The following is a 21,872-nucleotide window of genomic DNA, read 5'->3' as shown; positions in this document are numbered from 1 at the left end:
AGCCCCTGGTTGACTGGTAAAGGTAAAGGTACTTTATTAGTCACATATACAGCTAGTACAGTGAAATTCTTTCTCTGCATTTAACCCATCCCTGAGGAGCAGTGGGCAGCCGCAGTGCAGCGCCCGGGGACCAACTCCAGACTGAGACCCCAGGATGGGAGCGGTCAGGACACCTGTAGCCTACTCATGAATTTGTAGTTATTTTCTGGAAAACATGAATTTTCTAAATCAGAAAAATAGTTTGGAAAAGTTTGAAAGCTGAATTTTTACTGCTGTGTAAGTTTAATTCTTAACATTCAAAGATGAGAGTAGTTTCATTTCATTTCATTAATTCCTTTAGACCCATATTGGATATAAAAAATATATATATTAGACAATATAGCGCCTACTCAAGGGGCAAAAAATGCCACAGTGACATTTTGGCTGTGATCATCTCATTTACAGCTTTACTGGTAAATGCAGTCTTCCAACATGGCCGCTAGGGGCCTCACACTCACACACACACGCCCATCCCCAGTCCCCCAGCCCATGGTGCAGCCGACAGGGACCGAAGCAGAGAGGCACCACCCGAGCAGGAGCAGCCCTCCCTCGGCCTGGCTCTGCATCATCACCGCCGCAGCAGCAGCAGCAGCAGAAGAGACGAGGTGGTGTTCCAGTAGCAGACTGTGAGGTGGAGACACGCTGTAGCGAACCGCGCCATGATCATCAGGGGGGAGAGAGGACGACGTTGTCTGCCATTTGGATCAAGATGAGCAGCGGCAGCAGTGTGAGTCCTGTTTTACTCATTATGCTTTTTTTTTTTTTTTTAATTTTATTTCAGCAGCGGGATTTCGAGTAAAAGTCGCACCAGACAGATTTCGTTTTAAGAAGCTTAAAGGTTCAATCTCAGTTTATGCACAGCACCTCATTTGCATCGTTTAATAGGAAGAATGAAGTCTTTTGTTATGGATGATGGAGGTGGAGGAGGATGCTAGGAGGAGGAGGAAGAGGAGGAGGCGTTGCACGCGTTGCTAGGATACTAAGACTAGGGAGGATGCAGGAGGGGTGGCGTCGCCCACAGGTCTGCCTCTGAGGTGCTGGAGGATTTTTAAGGTCAGGGCCCGTTGGGTGTGTGGCTTATTGAAGATAAACATTGTGTTTTGTTGTGTTTTTTTTAACAGAAAAGAGAGAGGGAGCAGAAGAGGAAGCTGCAGCACTTTCTGAGCGACCTGGCTTTGCTCGGATCATTACAGGTTTGACCACACTGCAGAGGGAGATGAAACACACACACTGTGCTGAGGAGAGACTGGTGCTGACTTGTGTTGTTTCCCCCTGGCAGGGCTTTAAATACTTCCAGCCGTGGCTCAGAGGGAAAGAGGAGCTGCTCCTGACGGTCGTCAACGAGGATCTGGTGGGTTTCTAGTGGAACATAACAAACAAAACACAAACTTTACACCAGTGTCTTTCTTCACTGTCCCCTTTTCCGTCCCCTGCAGGGTTGGCGATCCCCGGGCTTCGTGGTGTCCAGAGCCTCCTCGTCCGCCTCGGCCACCAGCAGCTGTAACAGCAGCGATGTCTCCCCCAGCAGCAGCGCCCCCAGCGTGGACAGCCGCAGCAGCTCCCCCCTGCCCGGGGAACCGGCGGGCCCTCGGGAGCCCGAGCCGCAAGCGTGCACAAAGACACAACCGCAGACTCCGAGGTGACCGGTGCTGCTTGTAATAGCATCAATCTAATTGGTTCATCACTTAATAATAAACAATCTTCAGTCATTGATCTGATCTGATCTGATCTGATCTGATTGGTTGCGCTCCATCTGTTTCCATAGGGACCCCTGCAGCGAGGAGCATCTTCTCCCAGCATCCCCCAGTGAGAGAGAGATAGCAGTGCCTGTAAGAGCCCTTGATTTGTTTTCCTCTCCCTTAAAGGGATAGTTCAACATTTTGGCAGATTAGCCTATTGCCATAATCCCTATACAGTAGTCATCATAGCAGTAGGTTAAAGCATAAGTAAACGGAATATTTGTGTTAATATAAGTCTTAAATAGTTATATCTTCCGACAGCAATCACTTATATAGAGTGTTTGGTCCGAAACACGGGTCTGTCAGTCACTCTGCTCTGCTGTAAGCCGAGGAGAAAACTTTCCTTGTATCCTACAACCCTTATCCAATGAGGAGAGAGAATGGCATAAAGGGGCGGTCCTCTCTGTGTGTGCAGCCAAGGGATGCGAGGGACGAGGACGGGGACTGCTAACTCCATCGGCTGACAAGAAGTTGGCCAAAACGACCGGATCGCTTACTTTTGCTTTAATTACCTTTTATTATCAGTGCATGTTGTTTTGAGATCCGTGGGGCATGAGCTGCTTGGAGTTGTTGGATTGTGTATTTTATGAGTTTGATGAGGGACAGGGGATCTGTACCATTCACCATTGTGTTCACTGAGCAGCTCACGTCTCTGCCCCGCTGATCTCAAAACAACATGCACCGATAATTAAAGGTAATGAACCTAGTCCTATGATTATAGGGATTATGGCAATAGGAGAATTTGCCAAAATGTTGAACTATCCCTTTAAACTCTAAACCCTCAGACTTGATTATTAACTCACTGTCTCCGTCTCACTGATCTCCACTTTGTCTCTCAACAGGAGGTGAACTGCACTCTGTTTTTACTGGCCGGCTACGTCAAGTACGGGCGGCCCTACGCCTGGATCCGCTCCAATCACGAGCGCCTGGTCAACATCGGAGGCACCGATTCGATGGTCAAGGACACGCCCATGAAACTCAAGTCCATCTCAGACTGGCAGACGCGAGGTATGGAAACAATGCGAGGAATCCAAAAGCGGAGCAAAGTTATTGTTTCACTGCACAGATTCAATAATTACACCATTTTCCATGAGCTAAATCAGATGCAGATGTCTTTGCTCCGGGTTTAACCTTCTTTAGAAGAGCACTGTTTGCTGTGGATTAGCCTGGTGGAAAAAAGCTCTAGGTGCTTTAGTTGCATTTCCACAAATGTTTGACTAGAGTAACAATAGTTTTTCAGTCTTTTCTCTCCTTTTTTTAAAATCTTTTTGCAGGTATTCGTGTGTGGGACATCGTCAGTGAGCTGGTGTGTCTGTGCACTGTCCCCTCTCCCTCCAACCCCTTCGCCTTGGACATGCGTTACATCAAAAGTCTTCCCCTCCCCGAACGATTCCTGGTCACGGGCGCTCTCCTCAACTTCCTGGAGATGTACGTGGTGTACGGGAACCGGGACGAGCTGCACTACGACAAAGGTATCAGCCCATCATCTCTGAAAATCATACAGAGCAACAGGTGGTGTCAGTGTTTTCAAACTTTTACTTTTACTTTATGTAGTATAATTTGAACCAGCAGGTGGTGCTGTTTAGCTACATGACACAACCTCTTCTCCCACTATCGTTTACTACGTTTAATTTAGAGTTATCAGCTCCTCTTTTTGATTATTTAAGCGTTTTTTTCTCTCTCTTCTCAGTTGTGGAGGAGGTGAAGCCCCTGAGGCGTTTCCACGTTCAGTCCCTGTTGGAGTTACAGCGACACAGAGAGACGTCAGAACAGAGCGGCGGTCCAGCAGCAGGAGCGGCAGTGGTGGTGGACTCGTCTGGAGAGGAGTGAGCGTATAAAGATGAGAAACCTGTGTGCACTTTGACTCAGCAATGTAGGAAAAACAGACACGGCAAAAGGGATCAAGTGTGAGAGATCCCACCCGTTTTTCAAAGGATTTTTTTTTGGTATTTTGTTGTGCGTCATGATTGTTTTGTCTGACTCATGATGAGTGTTAATATCACCGGTGCGAACTAAAAGGCCTGCTGGAGTCTCATGTTACTTATCCACTGTACAAATGTGTTTGTTTCAAGGCTGCACCGTCCAGTTGGAGCTGCATCTGCATCTTTGCCACAGTTGGAAGGTAGTCACATGTTACCAGATGTTTTGGAAATGTGAAGAAAAACACAGCACACACACACACACACACACACACACTGGAGAATAACCCTGGGAAATGTGTCACATGACTGAGATTTAACATCCCAGGACCTCTCCTCTGAATGCCTTGGCCTGCCACCTCCCCAAACCCTTCAATCTCAATCTCTTCCTCTCCCACACACACACACGTACACACAAACACACAGTCAAAGACTGGAATTCTGTTTTCATCAGGCCAAATATAACATTTTAAAAACTTCAGCGTTCAATCCTGGAAACAGAATCATTTATCAGGGTCAAAGTTGCAGAAGTTAAATGTTTCCCCTCCTTCAAATTTTAAAAAGCAGCATGAGAACAAACACGTTACAGAGAAACAAACAAACAAAAGTGTTGTATAAAAAGTTTTAATAATTCATAAAATACATATTATAAATATGTACAATGACAAAACAGTAACATTGATAAAATATATCTTAAAGCAGGCACTTGAACCCTGTTATCTGAGATGAAGGTTGTGCCGTTTGTAAAAGATACATTAAAGGGTACAAGATGATAAAATTAACCACTTAAAAAAAACTAAAAAAACCAAGTGGCACACCCGTCGAAAACACTGGCACGTTTTCTGCTTCAGAGAAAACAGCATCTCTAGCTTAGTTTTGGTCAAAAAACGCTAAACGAGAACTGAACGGTCACCTCACGGGTGAACGGCTAATCCTCACGTCTCTCATTTGTAAACCGTGGACACAACATCGCCATCATGAGAGCGCGTTATGCAATACTGCACATATCTGTGCCCGTAACCGTCTCTTTAAATAGACTTAAAAACGGGCATCTAGGGCACCTTTTATGGCTTCGGTAATGGGAGCAAGTCGAGGGGCTCGAGAGTTAAAAGCGCATTGTAGCATCCACTGATGAGGCCGCTCCGAATGCAAAGTCATGGTTGGACGTGGGAGAAGAATTCAGGGGGGGGGGGGCTTTTTTTAAGAAGATACTCCATCTCAGATTTCCTCCTGTAGGAATGCAGGTGCACGGCCGCACATTCCTCACAGAGGCTCCACATTGGGAACACAGCGTTCCCAGTGTTCGGACACAGACGTCACGAGTCGTGTTTTTCCCATATGAATGCAAATGATTTATCACTGTGGACAGTCGGGATCTGTTTTTTTTTTGTTTTTTTTCTCTTCTGAGTTTGTTTTTTTGCTGTAGTTTGCAAAGGGAGGGGTTGTTTCTCGTTGACCCTGCAAAGTCCTGCAGAGGTCTATTTTTATTCACAATGCAGGTGCTGCAGCACATCATGCAGTTTATTGAAGCAAATGGCCTCTTTAAACAAAATGCAATAGGAAATGATATAACTTGTGATTTCATGAGGAGGAATTAAACTGAGATGTGTTCAAGTGTTGGATTTTACAGCTGGAAATTTGGAAAGTGCTCAGAATTAACTACGTCACTTGCATCTGAGTGGATTACAGACTATAGTATGACCTGCCAGCAGTGTCCAACATTATGTAACCTTGGCCAAAACTCTTGCAACATAGATTAAGAAGTGTGGTTGTGTCCATCGGATTTAAAAGATTTTTTTTTTTTTTTTTAAAGAAGGGAAAGAAAACGTACTTGCTAGTGCCACATGGTTTAAAAAAAAAAACATAAAATCATCATGACCTGTAACAAATGTCAGTTAAATAAAAATATCAGCCTTCAGAAACGTCAGGACTCTCGTCGTCTTTTCCAGTTTTGCCTGTGGATGGTTGCTTCACTGTTGGTTTTATTCGTCTCTTTCCAACAGACCAAACCCTTTTCGGTGGCTTTATCAAGTAGACTCCTTAAAAACAAACAAGCCAACCAAAACAACGAGAAAAAAAAACAAACAAAACGATGAGGGACCCAAGACGTGACTCAGTCCTGGTCCTCAAATGGGCCTCGCAGCCAAAGTCACAAGTCCGCACGCTGGCGTTGACAGGCGAACAAAAGAGAACCCCGTCAACAAGCGTCTTGTGCCGCTACTGGACGCCAGTCAACGAGACAACTTTGCTGCGTCACAAACCGTCAAGTCCACACACTCACTGATTATGGCCACATCCTCTCACAAGCAGAGTCCTCAGACACTCTCTTCCAAATATGGACATTCCCCACTTCCCAGTTTGAATCCCCCTTTTGTCCTTCCCTCTGTCTTGTTATCACTCCCCAGCTCCCTTCAGTGCTGCTGTCATCCTTGAGGTTGTCATCAGGTTAATGTGCATCCCCCCTCCTTATGTGTGAGGGTGGGATAGATGGGAGGGGATCGTGGGTTCAATTCCAGCTGTCGGAGGCAGATCCTCTCCTGGTGATGGCCCTCATCGGGCTGCGGGACACGGAGCCTCTCTTCTTCCAGCGAACTGCGAAAAGGAAACACAGCGAAGGGTCAGAGGTGTTGGCTTAGCAGCTACAGACTTAAAGAGTGAACACTGGTGTTTAAATATTAATTATGAACACACAACGTTTTGACTCTGCTGTGTCCCAGTGAAGCTACTCATTGACCGCTACCTGCTTCAACACTCGGTTTCCATTACTTTCACCCAGTGGTCAGATGAACGACTCTGACGCACAAAACCAAAGTGCAGCAGCTGATCGGAGGTCAGAATCTGACTCTGTTTGGCTAATTTTGCTACTAAAATGTATTTTTATTAGGGCTGTCCCCAAATAGTTGACCAAGAAGTCATTAGTCGACCTAAATCGTTTAATTGGTCACACAAAAAAAACACTTGGAGCCCTGTCCTGTCAAAATTAAGTCAAAATCTATAAGACTGGACTGTGTATGAAAGGCTAGAGGGCTTTTAATTTGAAGGCCCAGATACAGGGCATATCATGGTTGTTGGACAGTTAACTATTACCATCATGTCAGGGCAAGAAATCTAAAATCTGGGATCATTTTTGATTTATTATTACAGCTTTGTATTTCTCTATAATGTAGCAAACTGGTAACAATATTACTTAACCTTCTGGAATTCAAGCTGTCTTGTTGCTCCCTAATATACTGTATATTCATCATTATCTGTGACGATTAGTCAACTAATGGCTAAATGACGACTACTGGGCGACCAAGAAAGTCTTTGGTCGGGGGCAGCCCTAACTTTTAAGGAATAAAACAAAATGTAAAAATGTGCAGGAGCTAGAAAACCTCCCCCACTAGCTGCTCTCTGTGAGTCTGGACCATCATCTCACCTTTCCCCAGACTGGCAGGCAGCGTGGAGCTCTTCGTGTTGGCCGGAGAGTTGGACGACTCCTCCCCACGCTTCCCCTTGGCCTCCCCGGGCGTCAGCGTGGCCGAGCCGTCCTGCTGCCAGTCGCTCAGCGCCCGCTGGAAGGAGTGGGCCAGGCAGGCCGTCATGTCCCGCGCCCGCTCGGCCCGGCTGCACCAGAACACCCGACACTGCAGCTGCTGCCCGTGATGCTTGCAGATGTACAGGAAGACGTTGGGCCGGTTGGCGTCGGCGGCGCAGTACGCGATGTCCTGCAGGTACGTCTTGGTGAGCTGCCGGCCGGTGCTCAGCTCCTTGACCTCCACGTACCTCGGCCGGACCACCAGGGCGTGATCTTTGCTCAGCTTTTTCCCGTTGGCGATGCCCTCCAGCAGGTGGTTGATGGCCTCCTGGGCCTGCTCTCGGTCCAGAGAGAAGATCTTCTCCGTGCCCAGGTAGTGGACTTTGAAGAGGGGGTCCCCGTGGGACAAAGACTCGGTGCGGTCGCGGCGAAAGCGGCGACGCAACGCGGCCGGAGAGTTCTTTAGGGTCTGCATGAGGTGGAAAGTGCTGAGAGACATGGTGCGCCTCAGGTTGGATCGGATGGGAATCTTCGCCGTGGTGTAAGCGCCGACTGTAGTCCGCTGGTTCTCTTCAGAGCCGCTCCCACTCTTCCACCTTCCTTCTATAAATGGAGCGTAGTTGCATCCACTGCTATTATCTGAAATGAGGCAGATGAAGAGGGTGACGTTAGTGGAGCCGTTTCAGAAGACGCATGAATAATTAAACAGGACAGATGCTTCAGCTTTGTTCAGGTGAGGGAAACAGTTCATCCTGATCTATTTTGACACCAAGGACTTTCTCAAGCATGAAGGAACTCTTCTCTCTCTCTCTTTCTGCTTGACTTTTATTGTGCTTATGCTCACAACTCCTTGATAAGGGAAAAATGCGTGCAGTCAGCACTAATTTGCACTGCAGCGTGGAAAAGAAAAACAACAAAAAAGGCCACCAAACAGGATCAGTAACGTGAGTGACGCATTCGGCGAGGAATACTCACTCACCGCAGACACCAACTATTAAATATTTACTGTCAGGCCTGGCTTGAGGCTTGTGAACACTACAGAGATGTACAAACACAACGATGAACTGGAAACGTGCCAATGTAAAGTGAAGGTTACTGTCGCACACAAGGTGACCTAAGGAAATCAAGCAGGTACATTGAGCTATTTAAGCTGCAACTACATTAATGTCACCATATTATTAGTTACTGGACCACTTCTGTGACCTCACTAAGTCAAGTCTTATGCAACCACATCTTCCCCCCCATTGTCTCCAGTCCTACATACCCACAGAACTGCCTGTTCTCCATTGTGTTGCGCTTTATTTTTTCCCCTTTCTCTTTTCTTGGCCATTCTTTCAACATCCTAGCTCCGTCCTCAGAAGTGACTTGCAGGGAGAGAACCGCCGACTGTTCCAAGGTGGGGGCCATTGTTAGTCCAACTACTCCCGCCCCCGACCCCTCTCCTCTCTCCTGTGCAGGAAACAGCTTTGCATTCCCATCCTAAATATTTCTACCGCAAACAATGGCATGCTTCTGAGAGTGTGTCACATCTCAAAAAACAAAAAGGGAGGGGAGATGCACGTTGACCTACAGCCTTATAGCACGACCCAGGACATGCAGATGCACAATAATAATGAAACAACGAAGCTCACTACTAGAGAATAAAGGTTATATGAAAAGCACATGAAACCAATGCTACACACCTGTACAACACCTGTCAGTGGACACAGGTCAAATTTACATCCACATCAGGTGCATCAAACCTGCATTAATCTGACAGGACATGATGATCTTCAATCTAAACCAATGCTGCGTTCAAAACATGTAGAAAAAATAAATATCTATTCAACTAAAAGCCAAATTAATATTCTAAAGTCAGGACTTTCACAGATGCATCCAACTTAAAACAAGGCATATGGTTCATCTAGTCCTCCACCACTATTAATAAAAGAGATGACAACAATATATTTTAAGCCGAATTAACTGGCAGAGTCTACTGATCCATTAAAACAACTTAAACTCAATATACACACCACACAGCCTCTGTAATCAGCGAGAAAAGTTTACATTGACAGGTTTTTGAACGCAGTCCGGTGAGCTCCGCAGAGACCCGGAGAACTCAGCGCCTCGGGGCAAGAAAAACCTGCCGGACGGCGTCACTTTCCCCTGAGTTGCCCGGAGATATGACCAGTGTTTACAGAAACGTGTTGCAACCTCTGTTTCACAAATTAGGAGAAGTTAAAAAAAGAAAAGAAAAGTGTTCCCTACCTGGACACAGTCTCATGCAAACGCCGTGCTCCTCGTGCGCCTCAGGTGAACCAGCTCGGAGTCCCGGGATCCGTTCAAACTCAGTGGGCAGGTGGGAGTCTGTTAACCCCAACATCCACACTCCGAGTCGGGCTGTTGTTTTATTCTTCTCTCTGAGCTCTCCGTCCCTGTCCGGTGAGATAAACACAAGCGAGACACTTTATGGACGACACTGGGTCATGCTCGCTCTCTCTCTCTCTCTCTCTGTACTCTGCTCTGCGTCGTACGAGTTTGAGTGAATCACTGAGCGCGTGGGAGAACGGTTTTAAAACAGCGTAGGCGCGAGCTCGTCACAAGCGCGTGGACGAGCACTGCATTTGCGTCCGAAGCAGGCAAGGCGAGCCCTCAGGAGGCTGGTGGTTGGTGTGAGGCAGAGGGAGGTCTACGGGGACAGGGAGGAGGAGGAGGAGGAGGGGGGTTGTTGGTGATGATGGTGGTGATGATTTACAAGAGGAGAGGGATTTACAGTAACCTGCAGGAGAAGATGGATGACAGTTGGCCTGGGTTTGATTCACTTACTGGCATACTTTTTGTGTTTGTTTAAGCTGCTTATCACAGTTTCCTCAGTTTGTCCCTTTGAGGTGACATACGATGCTGCTGCTGCTGCTGCTGCTGCTGCTGCTGCTGCTGCTGCACACAGAGACACATCATCTGCTGTGAATTCAGTATGAACTGAACAGAAAAAAAAGAAAAAGTTAAAAACCATATTTCCATGGTTTGTATGGTTTTGCTCAAATTGTGCACCGCTGTCATGTCAGACACATCCTTTCAAATGGACCCTGACACATTTGGTGTCCTCTTGGGAAAAAAATGTTGAAGTTATAAGAGTTTGAGTTTTGTAGAGACTGACTGCTGCTTTTGAAGTGATTTAAAACAGTAAACAAATTAACTGTAAGAAAATTGGTCCGATTATAGATTATGAGGCCTAATTTCAATGTCAATGTGTCTTGTTACATTTAACTGTGTTAAGTGATGTTTTTAATATCAATTAATTTATCATATTTTTCTAAATTAAGTCATGACTTTTTTAGTCTGAAATATGTCACACATATTAAAAAAAGACAATCACACAGAGAAGTGTCACAACACTTTATTTGTTGCAACACATGATTAATCAAGATAAATAAATAAATAAAAATCAGATGTTGGCAGTGACTTTCCTGTTAGCTCAGCTTTTTATGAGAGTTAATGTGAAATACCGTTAAAAATGTTCACGCCATCACAGTGCGTTAGTCAGGGACCGTGATGAAACTTTTCTCCCCCAGCTGAAAGTTTCACATTACCCTACTTTAGCATGTGTGCGATACCGAACTGGGAACACATCTGAAACCCACTACCTCTCATTACCATCACATTGCGTCATAGTTCGTCTTTAATGGGGATCGTTGGTCTCCCTGGTTCAGATCGGCTCCCAGTGTTTATTCTGGGGGCATTTTGAACAGTGGCAGAGGAAAACTTTAAACGGTTCCATGTGTGTATGCGTCTGTGCGTCTCTGTGAGTGTGTGTGTGTGTGTGTGTGGCTGGGTGTGCCTGACGTGGGGAAACAGTAGGGCCCCTGTTTCTTCTGGGTTTGGCCCAACAACAGTTAAGTTCTGGACGTCACACCGGCCTCAGTGCCTAGCGGGACACACTGGAACTATTCTTGGGGCACCAGTGACATAATGGAGCATCTCAGACAGGCACCCACCCTCCCTATATATCGCACAACAGAGTCAGCATCCAAAGCATGGCACAGCCAGGACTGCAGCTGCAGCTCTGGAGCTCGGCGAACGTTGGAGGTTTCAGCTAAAAAGTCGATGAGAGAAGCAGTCACTGAGTACAAACAATGAGGTGTTAAATTAAAACACACTGTATGATTGGTCAGAGGTCCCCAGTTGGATAGAAGATACATCAATATTCATGTCCAAAAGTGATGGATGTTCTGGTATGAATTGCCATTTTCACCTATTCTGTGAAATACTTCAATATGTACTCCAAGTGGCACCAAGTTTGGGTGATTTGGGTAAATGGATTTGGTCCCAGTAAACATGCCTGTGTGGGCCCACTGTGGGTAGTTGTAGGTTTACTGTGGGACACTGTGGGCAGGCCAAGACCCACATTGCTCCCATGTGGGCCCTACACGAGTTTGCCCAACTAAACCCAATTGTCAGTTTGCCCAGATAATGTCCACATGGTCCTCCTGTGTGTGTTAGCGCATACTGTGCCTACAGCAGTTTTGCTCTTTTGGGGCCCATTGAAGGTTTTCTGAGGGAAACCCAGTATGGCCTTGCCCACAGGGGCCCCTCTATGGGTTAGCCCATGCAGGGCATCAAGCAGTCTTGCCCTTTTGGAGCTCATTGGTGGCCCCTATTCTTCTTAGTTTGGGAAGCGCACACCCACAGTGGCCCTATATGGGCCCCAAATAGACATGTTTGGTGCGGTGATCCCTGGACCCTGCTATAGCACTGAGCACGAATACTAAACAAGCTAAATGTTTGGTTAGCTAAATGTCTTGGCAACTGTTGATAACTTGTAATTTTCATCAATGAGGGCTCTTCATCTAGAAACATAATCTATTTGTCCAATACTTTAACTTATGGCCAAATAAATGCAAATGTAAAGACATTCCCATCAGCCTCACTTGTACCTTGTTTTTGGAAATACTTGATGTTAATACCAAACTATTCTGAGTTTTTACAACAACAGACTTTATGGGTGTGGCTGCTACAGACTCTACAGACCATCAGCAGCCATTCATTCAAATGTCCTGAGACTGAAACCAACAAGTTTACGACCCTCTGCTCAGGTGTTTTTAAGTCAGTGTAGGAGAAACAAAGACAATCTGTGAGAGCAGGCAGAGGGGAGGGAAATTAAGGCGTCATTGTTCTTAGATAAGCTGAGAGGAGATTTTGAAAAACAAAATCACAGTTTATCTTTAACAAGCAACTCTAACGAAGGGAAAAATATTGGGTTTTCAATTCCAGTGAAACAATGATTCTCAAGAAGATGGTTTACTCAGTTACTCGTTGCTCTGCTGCTATCACAAACACAGCTGGGATCTCTGTTCTTCTTGTCAGACTTGTCTTGAGAAGACAAACAGAGATCTAACACTGCTATTATTGGAAACACAGCAAACAGAACATTTTAGGAAGTAAGTGGACACAGTGTAAGCTGTCATCCAATCACAGAGGTGTTTTACAGCCGGTTCTCTTTTTCTAGACATGCTGTAAATCAAATGTTCATGTCACAACCGCCTGATGTATATCTACAGCAGTTTGGCTCGACAACAATGAAGGCAGCGTTCCAGTGTGTAATGTGTTTGTTTTTTTTACCTGAGCAGGAGTCAGATATCATAGCAATCTGCTCCTGGCACATGCAGCGCTATATAAAGAATCTGATGAACTTGCACCTTCATATGATAACTTTCAGAGCTGCCAATCTTCTGCAGTCATTTGTGGTCTCCAGAGGATGAGTCCTGATGACTTTGGTGGGCCACTAGCTTTCCATCTAGAGTCATCATCAGTTAAAAAAAAATCATATTTGCCCAAATCATTGAATTGCCCCACCCAGCCATGGGGCCCTTATGGGGCCACTGTGGGCAGAAAACTGGTCCCACTTGCAGCCCACTCTAGGGCACATGTGGGCTCTACAGTTGCACAAGTTGCACAGCCCACAGTGTTGGCTTCCCAATGGACCCAATGGACTCCAAAAGGGCAAGACTTCTGCATGGTTGCCAAGAAAACCCTCATGGGACCACAAAAAATATGGGCATTCTCTAGGCAAGCCAAAAAGCCAAAAGCATTACAAAGGCCTTTTCGGGTTAGGGTCAGATTTTTTTTTTGTCTTGTGCCAACATCATATCTGATTGTTGCTGCAGAGTTGTTTTGCCTTGCCTCTCCATTTCTTGTCTTACCAGTTTTTGTTGTCATTTGCTTGAACCTTTTCATTGCAATCCAGCAACAAGATCAGAGGAAGTAGGATGAGGCGTGGAGATATGAAAACAGGAATGGTGACTGTACATCTATGGGTCATCCTGCTCTCTTCTCAAAAATTTCCTACAAAAGGGAACAAGATAGGAGGAGGAGCTGTTGTTTTTGTCTTTTTAAGGTGATGACAAGTGTCCTATACAGCGAGTGTGTTAAAATGTCATCCAGTTCAGGTCTTGTAATTGTACCAGAGGTGCGTTGCGTAACTCTGTCAGTCAGTCTCCAGCTGTTTTATGAATTGTGAGCATGACATTGCTTTTTAACAGCAAAGCAGAGTGGGGAACAGTAAGTAATTCTCTGTATATGTCCAAACAGACACTGAAGTGTCAGTGAGTTGGTGGGTTAAAGACCTCACGTGGTTATAATCACAAGTTTGTACTGATCACCAGCAGAAATATGACAAAACCAGTCATATGAAGAACTCCTCTTCTGTGCTTTGGAAACAGAGTGAGCAGCATGACCAACTATTTCCATTTACGTTCACATGTTTGTCCCTATCAAGTCACAGTGAAAGTGACCAGATTTCATCACGAGTCGTTTAAACCCAGGTCTTCATCCACCTCCACGGTTTCACCTCCCCGAACAAGTCCAACAGGCCTCTGGTTTCATAGAAGGAAATGTCTCAGTTACTCAAAAGAGAAGTCATCAGCAGGGGTTCATTGTATTTGCTGGCTTCATTGTCAGGTTTTCCTGTTATTCCGCTAAATTCAAAGGAATAAAATCTGAGGAAATGACTTATGGTGGAGAAAGAGAACAAGTGGGTGTCATCTATATTTGATAACTGGGAATTTCTTAACTATTTTATGAAGTGTGACTTCATAATCCGAGAGGTTAACACCTTTACAGGAGTTTTGGTTTTACTTTAAAAAAAAAAAAAAAAAAAAAGGAAAAAAAAGAGTAATCTCTCTCACTCTCCAGTTTTTGGCTGCAGCCCAAAGCTTTGATGCCTCGTTGCAGTAAAGATTTAAAAGGGAGAGGCGACTTCCTCAGAATGTTGCTACAGTAGCAATGTGTTCTCTACATGTTTGTGCTACATGCATAGCCTATTACAGGCCGCTTGCATTTTTGTGGATACACAGGAATTTGTGGAGCTGATGTGCAGCCCTCTGTTTGTTTACTGTTTGCAGTCTGTTAACATAAGAGGGAGAGTGCTTGCATAATACCGCAGAGACATGAGGGGGTTAAAATGTTGCTTGCGCACAACTCTGGACCTGTGCATGAATAATGAAATGTCATGATACAATATTTACACCAAACTAAATGCTTTTGTTTGGAAGTTTTGAAAGGGGGTGGGGGGCAGATTGTCTTTCCTCCACAGTGAAAATATCTCAACAAACATTAGCTGGACTGACATAAAATCTTCAGACATTCCCAGAAGAGGAATCAATAACGGATTATCCTCTGATTTTCAATGAGGCACTTCACCAGCCACAATGAGATCAAGATTTAATCTTGGCTGAAATTTCTCAAAAACAATTGGAAGGATTGCTGCACCAAAGTCCAATGTTCAGTTTAATATACAGATATAACCATATCCTACTGTCAATGCACATCTCACACCTACAAATGTATTAACAAATGTTACCATGCTAACATGCAGATGGTGAACATACAGTGTGAACACTTAGCATTTAGTTTAGGCCTAGTGTCCACTGTGTATTATTAGCACTACCTTATAAGCTGTTGGCATGGCAGCAGCAGACTCTTTGTTGACCTGCTGCAGTTTGATAGCTTGGGAAAAAGCTGGCTTCATTTTTTACTTCATGTCAAGTTGTCAACTGCTGTTATCAGTAACAATTAAACAAACTGGGACATAGAAAGTTTTATGTTTCAATTTTAATACGATCTTTATCAGAACGTGCTAATCTGTGTGTTTAGCCTACTTGTCTGCAAACACGCAAAACAGCTGAGCCCTAACGCAAGCGTGAGCACTACTACGTGTGGAAACAGCTTGTTTACAGTGGCAACAGGTTTACACGTAGATCGATGTTGTCTGTAAACCTGGTTTCCCTCATTTTTGACCTGCCCTCATGGCTGAAAAAGTGAGACAGGAAATTAGCGCCGGCATCAAAAAGAGAAGCATGGTGTTAGAACTGATGAAGGAATTATCAGTGGCATAGAAATATGAGGCTTGTAAATGACACTTCTTTTGTTTGGGTTGTGAATGAAAGGGTGTAATTTGTCAGAGATTGATAACACAAGACTTGGTGCCTGACAGCAGTTTACCAAAAGTGAAGCTGGAGGTGTAGTCTGTACCTGATCCAAGAGCAGTTAACTACACACTGACATGGAGCTGTGCCAGAATGAAAAACGTCTTCCATTCTTTTCTTTTCTTTTTTTGTCCTTACAGGAACACTTGTGTATTTATCTTTACCGAAAATGTACCTGCAGTGTCACTGTTTAATTATCTACTCTGCTTTCGGTCATAGTCTCAATCCCAATCCCCCCCCCCACCCCCCACCCCAAGTTTCACAGGAATAGTCACATGACTCAGGCTGTCTAAAGGGAAGTTGTGAGCGGCAGACAAGAAACAAAAAAACACAGAAAACAAGGGGCTGCATCTGCCATCCCGATGGCTCACAACTGGCTCCAGATGTCCTAATAAGGCATGTTAATGTGCTCGTGCTGAGCAGAAGGAATGACACCCTGTCTGCTTTTTTTTCTCATCCAGTTATCTTTACAAGAGGGTTGCGTCAGTCTGCTGATGAGCTAATTTCCGCTTCTTTTTTTTTCATTTGTCTGACTTAGAGAGGCGGTTAGGTAAAAACACAACAGGAGCAGGGCAGACAGGAGGAAGGGTCAGTCTGGGGGAATTCCTTAACTTCTCTAAGGCTTATTTTCAACTTATGTCATTCTGATAAACTGTTTCTTAAAAGAGAGGATTATTGCAGCAGAAAACTTTATGCCAGCCGATTATGTAACATCTGAGAACAAATCTGAAATGCGACTTTTTTTGGACTCTCTCGCGGCCACAGTGTCCCCAGAGTGAGCTATTCATGATAAGCAGAATAAAAGGCGTTGAGCCACTTGAATAGCTCTTATCACAATACTTTCTCTGCACTGGGCGTTGCTTTGTATTCATGTGAAACACTAATGCGGTGGACTTATTACTAATTATGGAGGCCACTTATTCTGAAACCAACATAATGTCCTAAAATGGAGTTTATGGAGGCTGTATGTGGGAGGGGGAGAGAGCTTCACTTGTGATTCCTCCTTTGTTTTGACTGTATTTTGGTCCCCTCCGCTGCCCCTTTTTAAAATAAATTAATGACTTTAAGCCCTTTTTAGATGATGTGATTAATGTGGTGTTGACTGCTTTGTTGTGGAAATGCTCCTGAGCTCGGGGACCAATCAGAAGCTAGACTAAACAGGAAGAGGAGGTGGCTTCCTGTGCAGGCCTGAAGGAGTTGCCGTTAACATGTGATTGTACTGAATCTACTGGAAGGACTTTCTCAAGGAGCCCGAAGAACAATGGGTTGACCTAAGTAAAAGTAATCCAGGTCAGACAGATCTGTTTGAACTTCATCTTCATCTATTCGCTCAAGAAGTGTCAAGCAAAAATGTAATATCGTATGTTGGTAAATATGTTCATGTACTTTATATAAAAGGGTTAGATTAGATAAGAGATTGAAATCACACACTCACACGTCCGTCTAATATGAAGCTGGAACCTGGAGGTGGTTAGCCTAGCCTAGCATAAGGACTCTGTCCAGTGTTGTCCATTTGGCCAAACAGCTACCGTAAAGCTGCAGTTTGTTTTAATTCTTATAATAATAATAATAAACATGATTTATTGTTTTCTGGGTTGTTTTTTGCTATTTCTTCCTGCTAAGGTGAAAATGTGTGCTGGATCTTGATTGTAGTGATTATATAAGGAATGAGCTGCAGGGCAGAAACGTTTTCTTTCACTTGGATCCAAAATATAAAACAACTTGGCATTTATCTTTAGATTTATAGGTCCCTAATCATAACAGCAGGACCAGGCAAGATGCTAAATAACCTTTAAAACCTGGGTCTAAATGTGCACCTTTCTGTCAGAGCCCAACAGCATTATGGGTTGTGCAAGTGACGCTAACAGAACTTGGCGGTAAAGCTTTTTCCAATTTGACCTTCTAACGCTGGCGCACAGGATGCCATCTCTTTTTTTTTTCTTCAGAGGTGTGAATAATGTCAGTGTTATGTAACAGAGTGGTCTATTCATGAGAGTTTCATAAAAGTGACACAACCTTGGCTTACCATTTTCTGAAAATGTTACTGCTGTTAAAAGATTACCTTCCCTTGTTTGATGTCTGTACTGACAGAAACTTTCCCTCCTCACAGTTGGTATTAAAAGATTAATATTCCCAGAGTGCATTTCTACAGGTGTTTCCAGCTAAGACACTGTGTGGCCTTTAGCTGTCCCATCCTTCATGCTCAAATATGAATGTAAGTGGATGTAAAACAGGACTTAAGTATCAATTATTAATTGCTAAAATATGACAACTCTGGGATAACTTTTAAAAAAAAGGAACAAAATAAAAAAGAGGAACGAAAAGGATGATCAAATATCTTAAACATGCTGTTGTGCTTGGATCTTAAGTTCAATTGTGTAAAATCAAGAACAAACCATGATCACACATGTGACTGATGCAGACTGACGCCACGCAGCCGCTCTGCTTTACATGTTTTGAAAGTCTGTGATTGCACAACTATTGCAATTGCATCCTTGACCTTTTATCAAAATATGTGAACAATCCCCCAACGCAATGATTCAGTTTAAGTGGAAGGAGCCTCCAGTGTGAAGAATCGGGTAGGAGAGGTCATATCTACGTCACATCCAGTGGGAGATGTTTAAATATTTGATGATGTGCAACAATTTCAGCTTTGAGAAACACGTTATTTAGCATTTTTCTTTTTTTATTTATTCTTTTATATGTCATCTATTACCTAGAAGAAACAGGATTGTGCCTAACTTTTTTGAAAAATTGTTTGTTTACCCTACAGGTGAGAGTTAGCTCAGCATGGCTTAGTATATGAGACTGGAAGCAAAAGGAAAGCTAGCCTGCCTGGCTATGTGCTAAGCTATGTTAATATGCACATGAAGGCCCAGTCTTTAAGTTGAGCTAAGCTAACTGGATGGAAAGATGGATGATGATGGAAAAACAGGCAGAAGAGTTTTACTGAAATTCTCAGCAAGAAAAGTGAATATGTTTCATTCCATATATGTTGATCTACTCCTCTGAGGGAAAGGGTTTTTGCAATCAAATATTTTTATTTTCATTCAACAAATTAAGTCAAACAGAGGCATTTCAGGGGATACAATATTACTGGAATAGATTCTCACAGCAAGCATACCAACAGTGGGCCCAAGACATAAGAACATGTCATGGGATACTATAGAGAACACAGTGATGGTAATGATAAAACAAGAAAAGTAAGATTAATTACAAAAAAGGATGACAGTTACAGTAAAACATAGATGACCTGAATAAAAATGAATAAATACAATAAAATAATCTCTGAGGTAAAGGGTTCAGAATAGATAATAGATATACATCAAACGACTTGTGGTTTTTGATACACACCCCATCATCATCGTCAGTGTTAGTCTGTGGTCATAATTCAGCATCACACTCCCTTCCTTCCTCAGGAGAGACTGTGAGTTTGTTTTATTATATTTGAGTGATGACATCAAGGACTGACATTGTGTTCCACTTTCATACCAACCAGTATTTTCTCAGGGTTTTTGTAGCGTTTGTGAGCTGTGAACAGCCCTGCGAGAGGCCTCGCTCTTTCTTACTCACCACCATCCACTGACTAATATCGTCTACAATGTTGCTGCCTCTTGTTGCCTGTGAGTCCTCAACTGCGTCTGTAAAAACTGTCAGGGGCGTCTCGCGCACGTCATCATCGGCAGAGGCAAAGAGGCCTCTGATGAAAACGATGGCAACGTTCATGGCTTTTTCTGCTTGCGTCGTATGAAAGGAGCCGTTAGTCAGCCTTAAAGAACCACACCGTCTTGCTGAGGAGCTATTAATAGCCACACAGACGGTCCTACTTTTTTCTCTCTTAGGAGAAAGCTGCCCGGGCAAAATCCCCCTTTCCCTGCTCATTTCCTCCCCACCCTCCACTCTGCAGAATGCCATGTACTGTGACAAATCTCTCACAAAATTTATTTTTAGCCTCCACCGGCCGCACTCTCCTATTTCTGCTGTAGCTGGTGTATAGAATCAACACAAAGTCAAAGAGGTTATAAATATATTAGAAACACATCCAGCACACCGGGGGAGTTGAGCAGCCGTTGTGAGAGGAAAGGACTGACATTGACCTTCTCTGACATATTTGTCTGCTGATTCATTCATCATTTATTATTCAAACCAGACCAGACTTCGCGCATGACTTGACCAGCTGCAGTTTTTGTGTCGTCTGGTTTCACAGAGAATCATTACGCTGCTCAGGATCTCACAGATAAAACCCAAAATTGTGGTTTTGTGAAGAGACACAGCTAAAATCTACATGGACAGTGAAAGCGTTTATTAATACTGGTGAATTATATGAAGTCCTGTTTTGTTTCGATGATCCAACACTGTCCTCTGCTTTCATACTATTTTTCTTAAGTCGGAGCTGCATTTCCCTCATAAACTCCACATAATAACACAAATATTGATCATTATTATTAAAATTTAGTTGTATAATATGAGTAATGGCTAATTAGTAGGTTTGTTTTTTCAAATTCAGAATTTATCTACAGTAAGTGATGAGATAAAAAGCCATGAAGTAGCTCAGAAATGTATTTATGCTTTTAACTGTACACCTGTCTGCTAGACTTTCGTATATTAATGCTGTTTTTAAACAGTTTTTAAGGATAAGTTTCATATTTATATTTTGTTAAGTCATTGTGGGTTTTCTTCAGTTGTTTCCCTTCCACACCTAAACTAAATTTTAATGTGAATGCGGCTGTAATCATTGACTTTTGTCATGCTCATGTGATCAGTTTTAAGTTAACAGTGTAATGGATGAGGGAAATTGAGGAAATAATGAGATCCTTCACTTTAGTAAAAGTGAAAGAGTTCAGAAATACTGATATATTTTTTACTTTAGTAAAAAAAAAAAAAAAAAAGCATCATGAGGAAAATACACTTAAGGTATCAAAGCTTTCTTAAGGGCAGAATGGCTCTGTTATAGGATTATAGATTAGTCATCATGAAACTATTTTTAGATTAAGTTGTGTGACACAAACAGTTAATCATTATATGTTTGTAAGTGATATGGAATAGAAGCAGAAAGTAGCATAATATAGTAAATCAGTGACTCAAAGTGTACATATAAATGTATTTAGTTACTTTCCCCACTTACAACAGTATTTTTGTATTGAATTGAATGAACTTTATTGATCCCCCGTGGAGGGAAATTTGTTTGTCCCAGCACCACATAACAATAAAAGGCAAAAACACAATATATATATAAATGGACAGATAAATACTAATCCTTGAGTTGTAGTTCTCTTTCTCCATAGGCGTCATGTTTGGTACCTTTGCCCTCAGGTCGTGGGCGGGGTCTAAGTTTACAGACATGCCTGTTGAAGTACATAATTTAGCAGCTGGTATCAGAGAGTGAGGTAAAACATGAGGTATTTCGATAGGATCACCTCACTTGAACTGATGAAAAGGTGAATATTGTTCTCACCAGTGCTATATCTTTATATCAACTCAGTTCTTAAATATGTATTTTTCAGATATAGCTCTGTTCATTCATTCGTTCATCATGAGGTAATTTTTTATGAGGTTTGTTATTTCTCTTTTCAAGATGTTCTCAGTTCCTCTGACTTTGCCCTCCAGCTGTGGATGTTTTTCTCTCATACCCTTGCGAAATTGTGTAAATCCATGAGATCATACCTATTTCTGTGGTCAAACTAACTTCACAGTTTGATGCCATGTCCACAGTGTGCGTCATCACAGATTATTTGAACTAAATATAACTTCTCTTGGATCTGACACCTTCTGTGAAATTCAACCATTTTTAGTTTTGAACTATTTTTGAGCATAAAACTGCTTAAATCTTTTCCATCGCGATGACACGATCGTCCACCCACAAACAATAACCCTCACAGTTTACAGCAGCTTTGATATTACCTCAAACAAGCTAGAAATGTCAATCTTATCCCAGAGATAGGAATAATATACATTTTATTATCTCAAAATTACAAGACAATAAAAACACTAGAATAATGGGAACAAAGTATTTAATGCTCAGTAATGCAATAAGTGCTCATTCTCCATAATGATGCCCATAAACTGATGTAAAAGAGGTTATATCAGCCTCACCCCAGCTCAGACACAAGGCCAAAGGTCTAAAACTTAGCTGAGGCTCCCCCTAGAGGCTGTAACTTGTATTACACCTCACAAAAAAATGGAAGATGTACTGTAT

The 21,872-nt window shown here is 43.2% G+C and overlaps 3 protein-coding genes across 3 annotated transcripts in view; 2 read left to right on the top strand and 1 right to left on the bottom strand.

Annotated features, from left to right (window-relative positions):
- tm4sf5 (transmembrane 4 L six family member 5) overlaps positions 1 to 21,872 on the top strand; it is a 252,573-nt gene that overhangs the window by 110,529 nt on the left and 120,172 nt on the right. The window lies entirely within an intron of this gene.
- On the top strand, positions 513 to 4,284 carry LOC146969231 (uncharacterized). The gene is made up of 8 exons (XM_085758982.1): positions 513 to 766; positions 1,161 to 1,232; positions 1,319 to 1,390; positions 1,476 to 1,678; positions 1,805 to 1,868; positions 2,621 to 2,786; positions 3,053 to 3,250; positions 3,469 to 4,284. The coding sequence occupies exons 1-8, from the start codon at positions 749 to 751 to the stop codon at positions 3,606 to 3,608; spliced, it is 933 nt and encodes a 310-aa protein (XP_085615108.1). The 5' UTR covers positions 513 to 748; the 3' UTR covers positions 3,609 to 4,284.
- LOC146969230 (uncharacterized) lies at positions 4,306 to 9,737 on the bottom strand. The gene is made up of 3 exons (XM_085758981.1): positions 9,462 to 9,737; positions 7,116 to 7,853; positions 4,306 to 6,289 (listed from the first exon to the last, which is right to left on the bottom strand). The coding sequence occupies exons 1-3, from the start codon at positions 9,574 to 9,576 to the stop codon at positions 6,204 to 6,206; spliced, it is 939 nt and encodes a 312-aa protein (XP_085615107.1). The 5' UTR covers positions 9,577 to 9,737; the 3' UTR covers positions 4,306 to 6,203.

Source organism: Trachurus japonicus, chromosome 18 (genome assembly GCF_045865225.1).
Source record: "Trachurus japonicus isolate A0001 chromosome 18, Traja_1.0".
Taxonomy (NCBI): Eukaryota; Metazoa; Chordata; class Actinopteri; order Carangiformes; family Carangidae; genus Trachurus; species Trachurus japonicus.
Note: the sequence above shows the minus strand (reverse complement) of the source record. Positions and strands in the feature narration are given on the sequence as shown.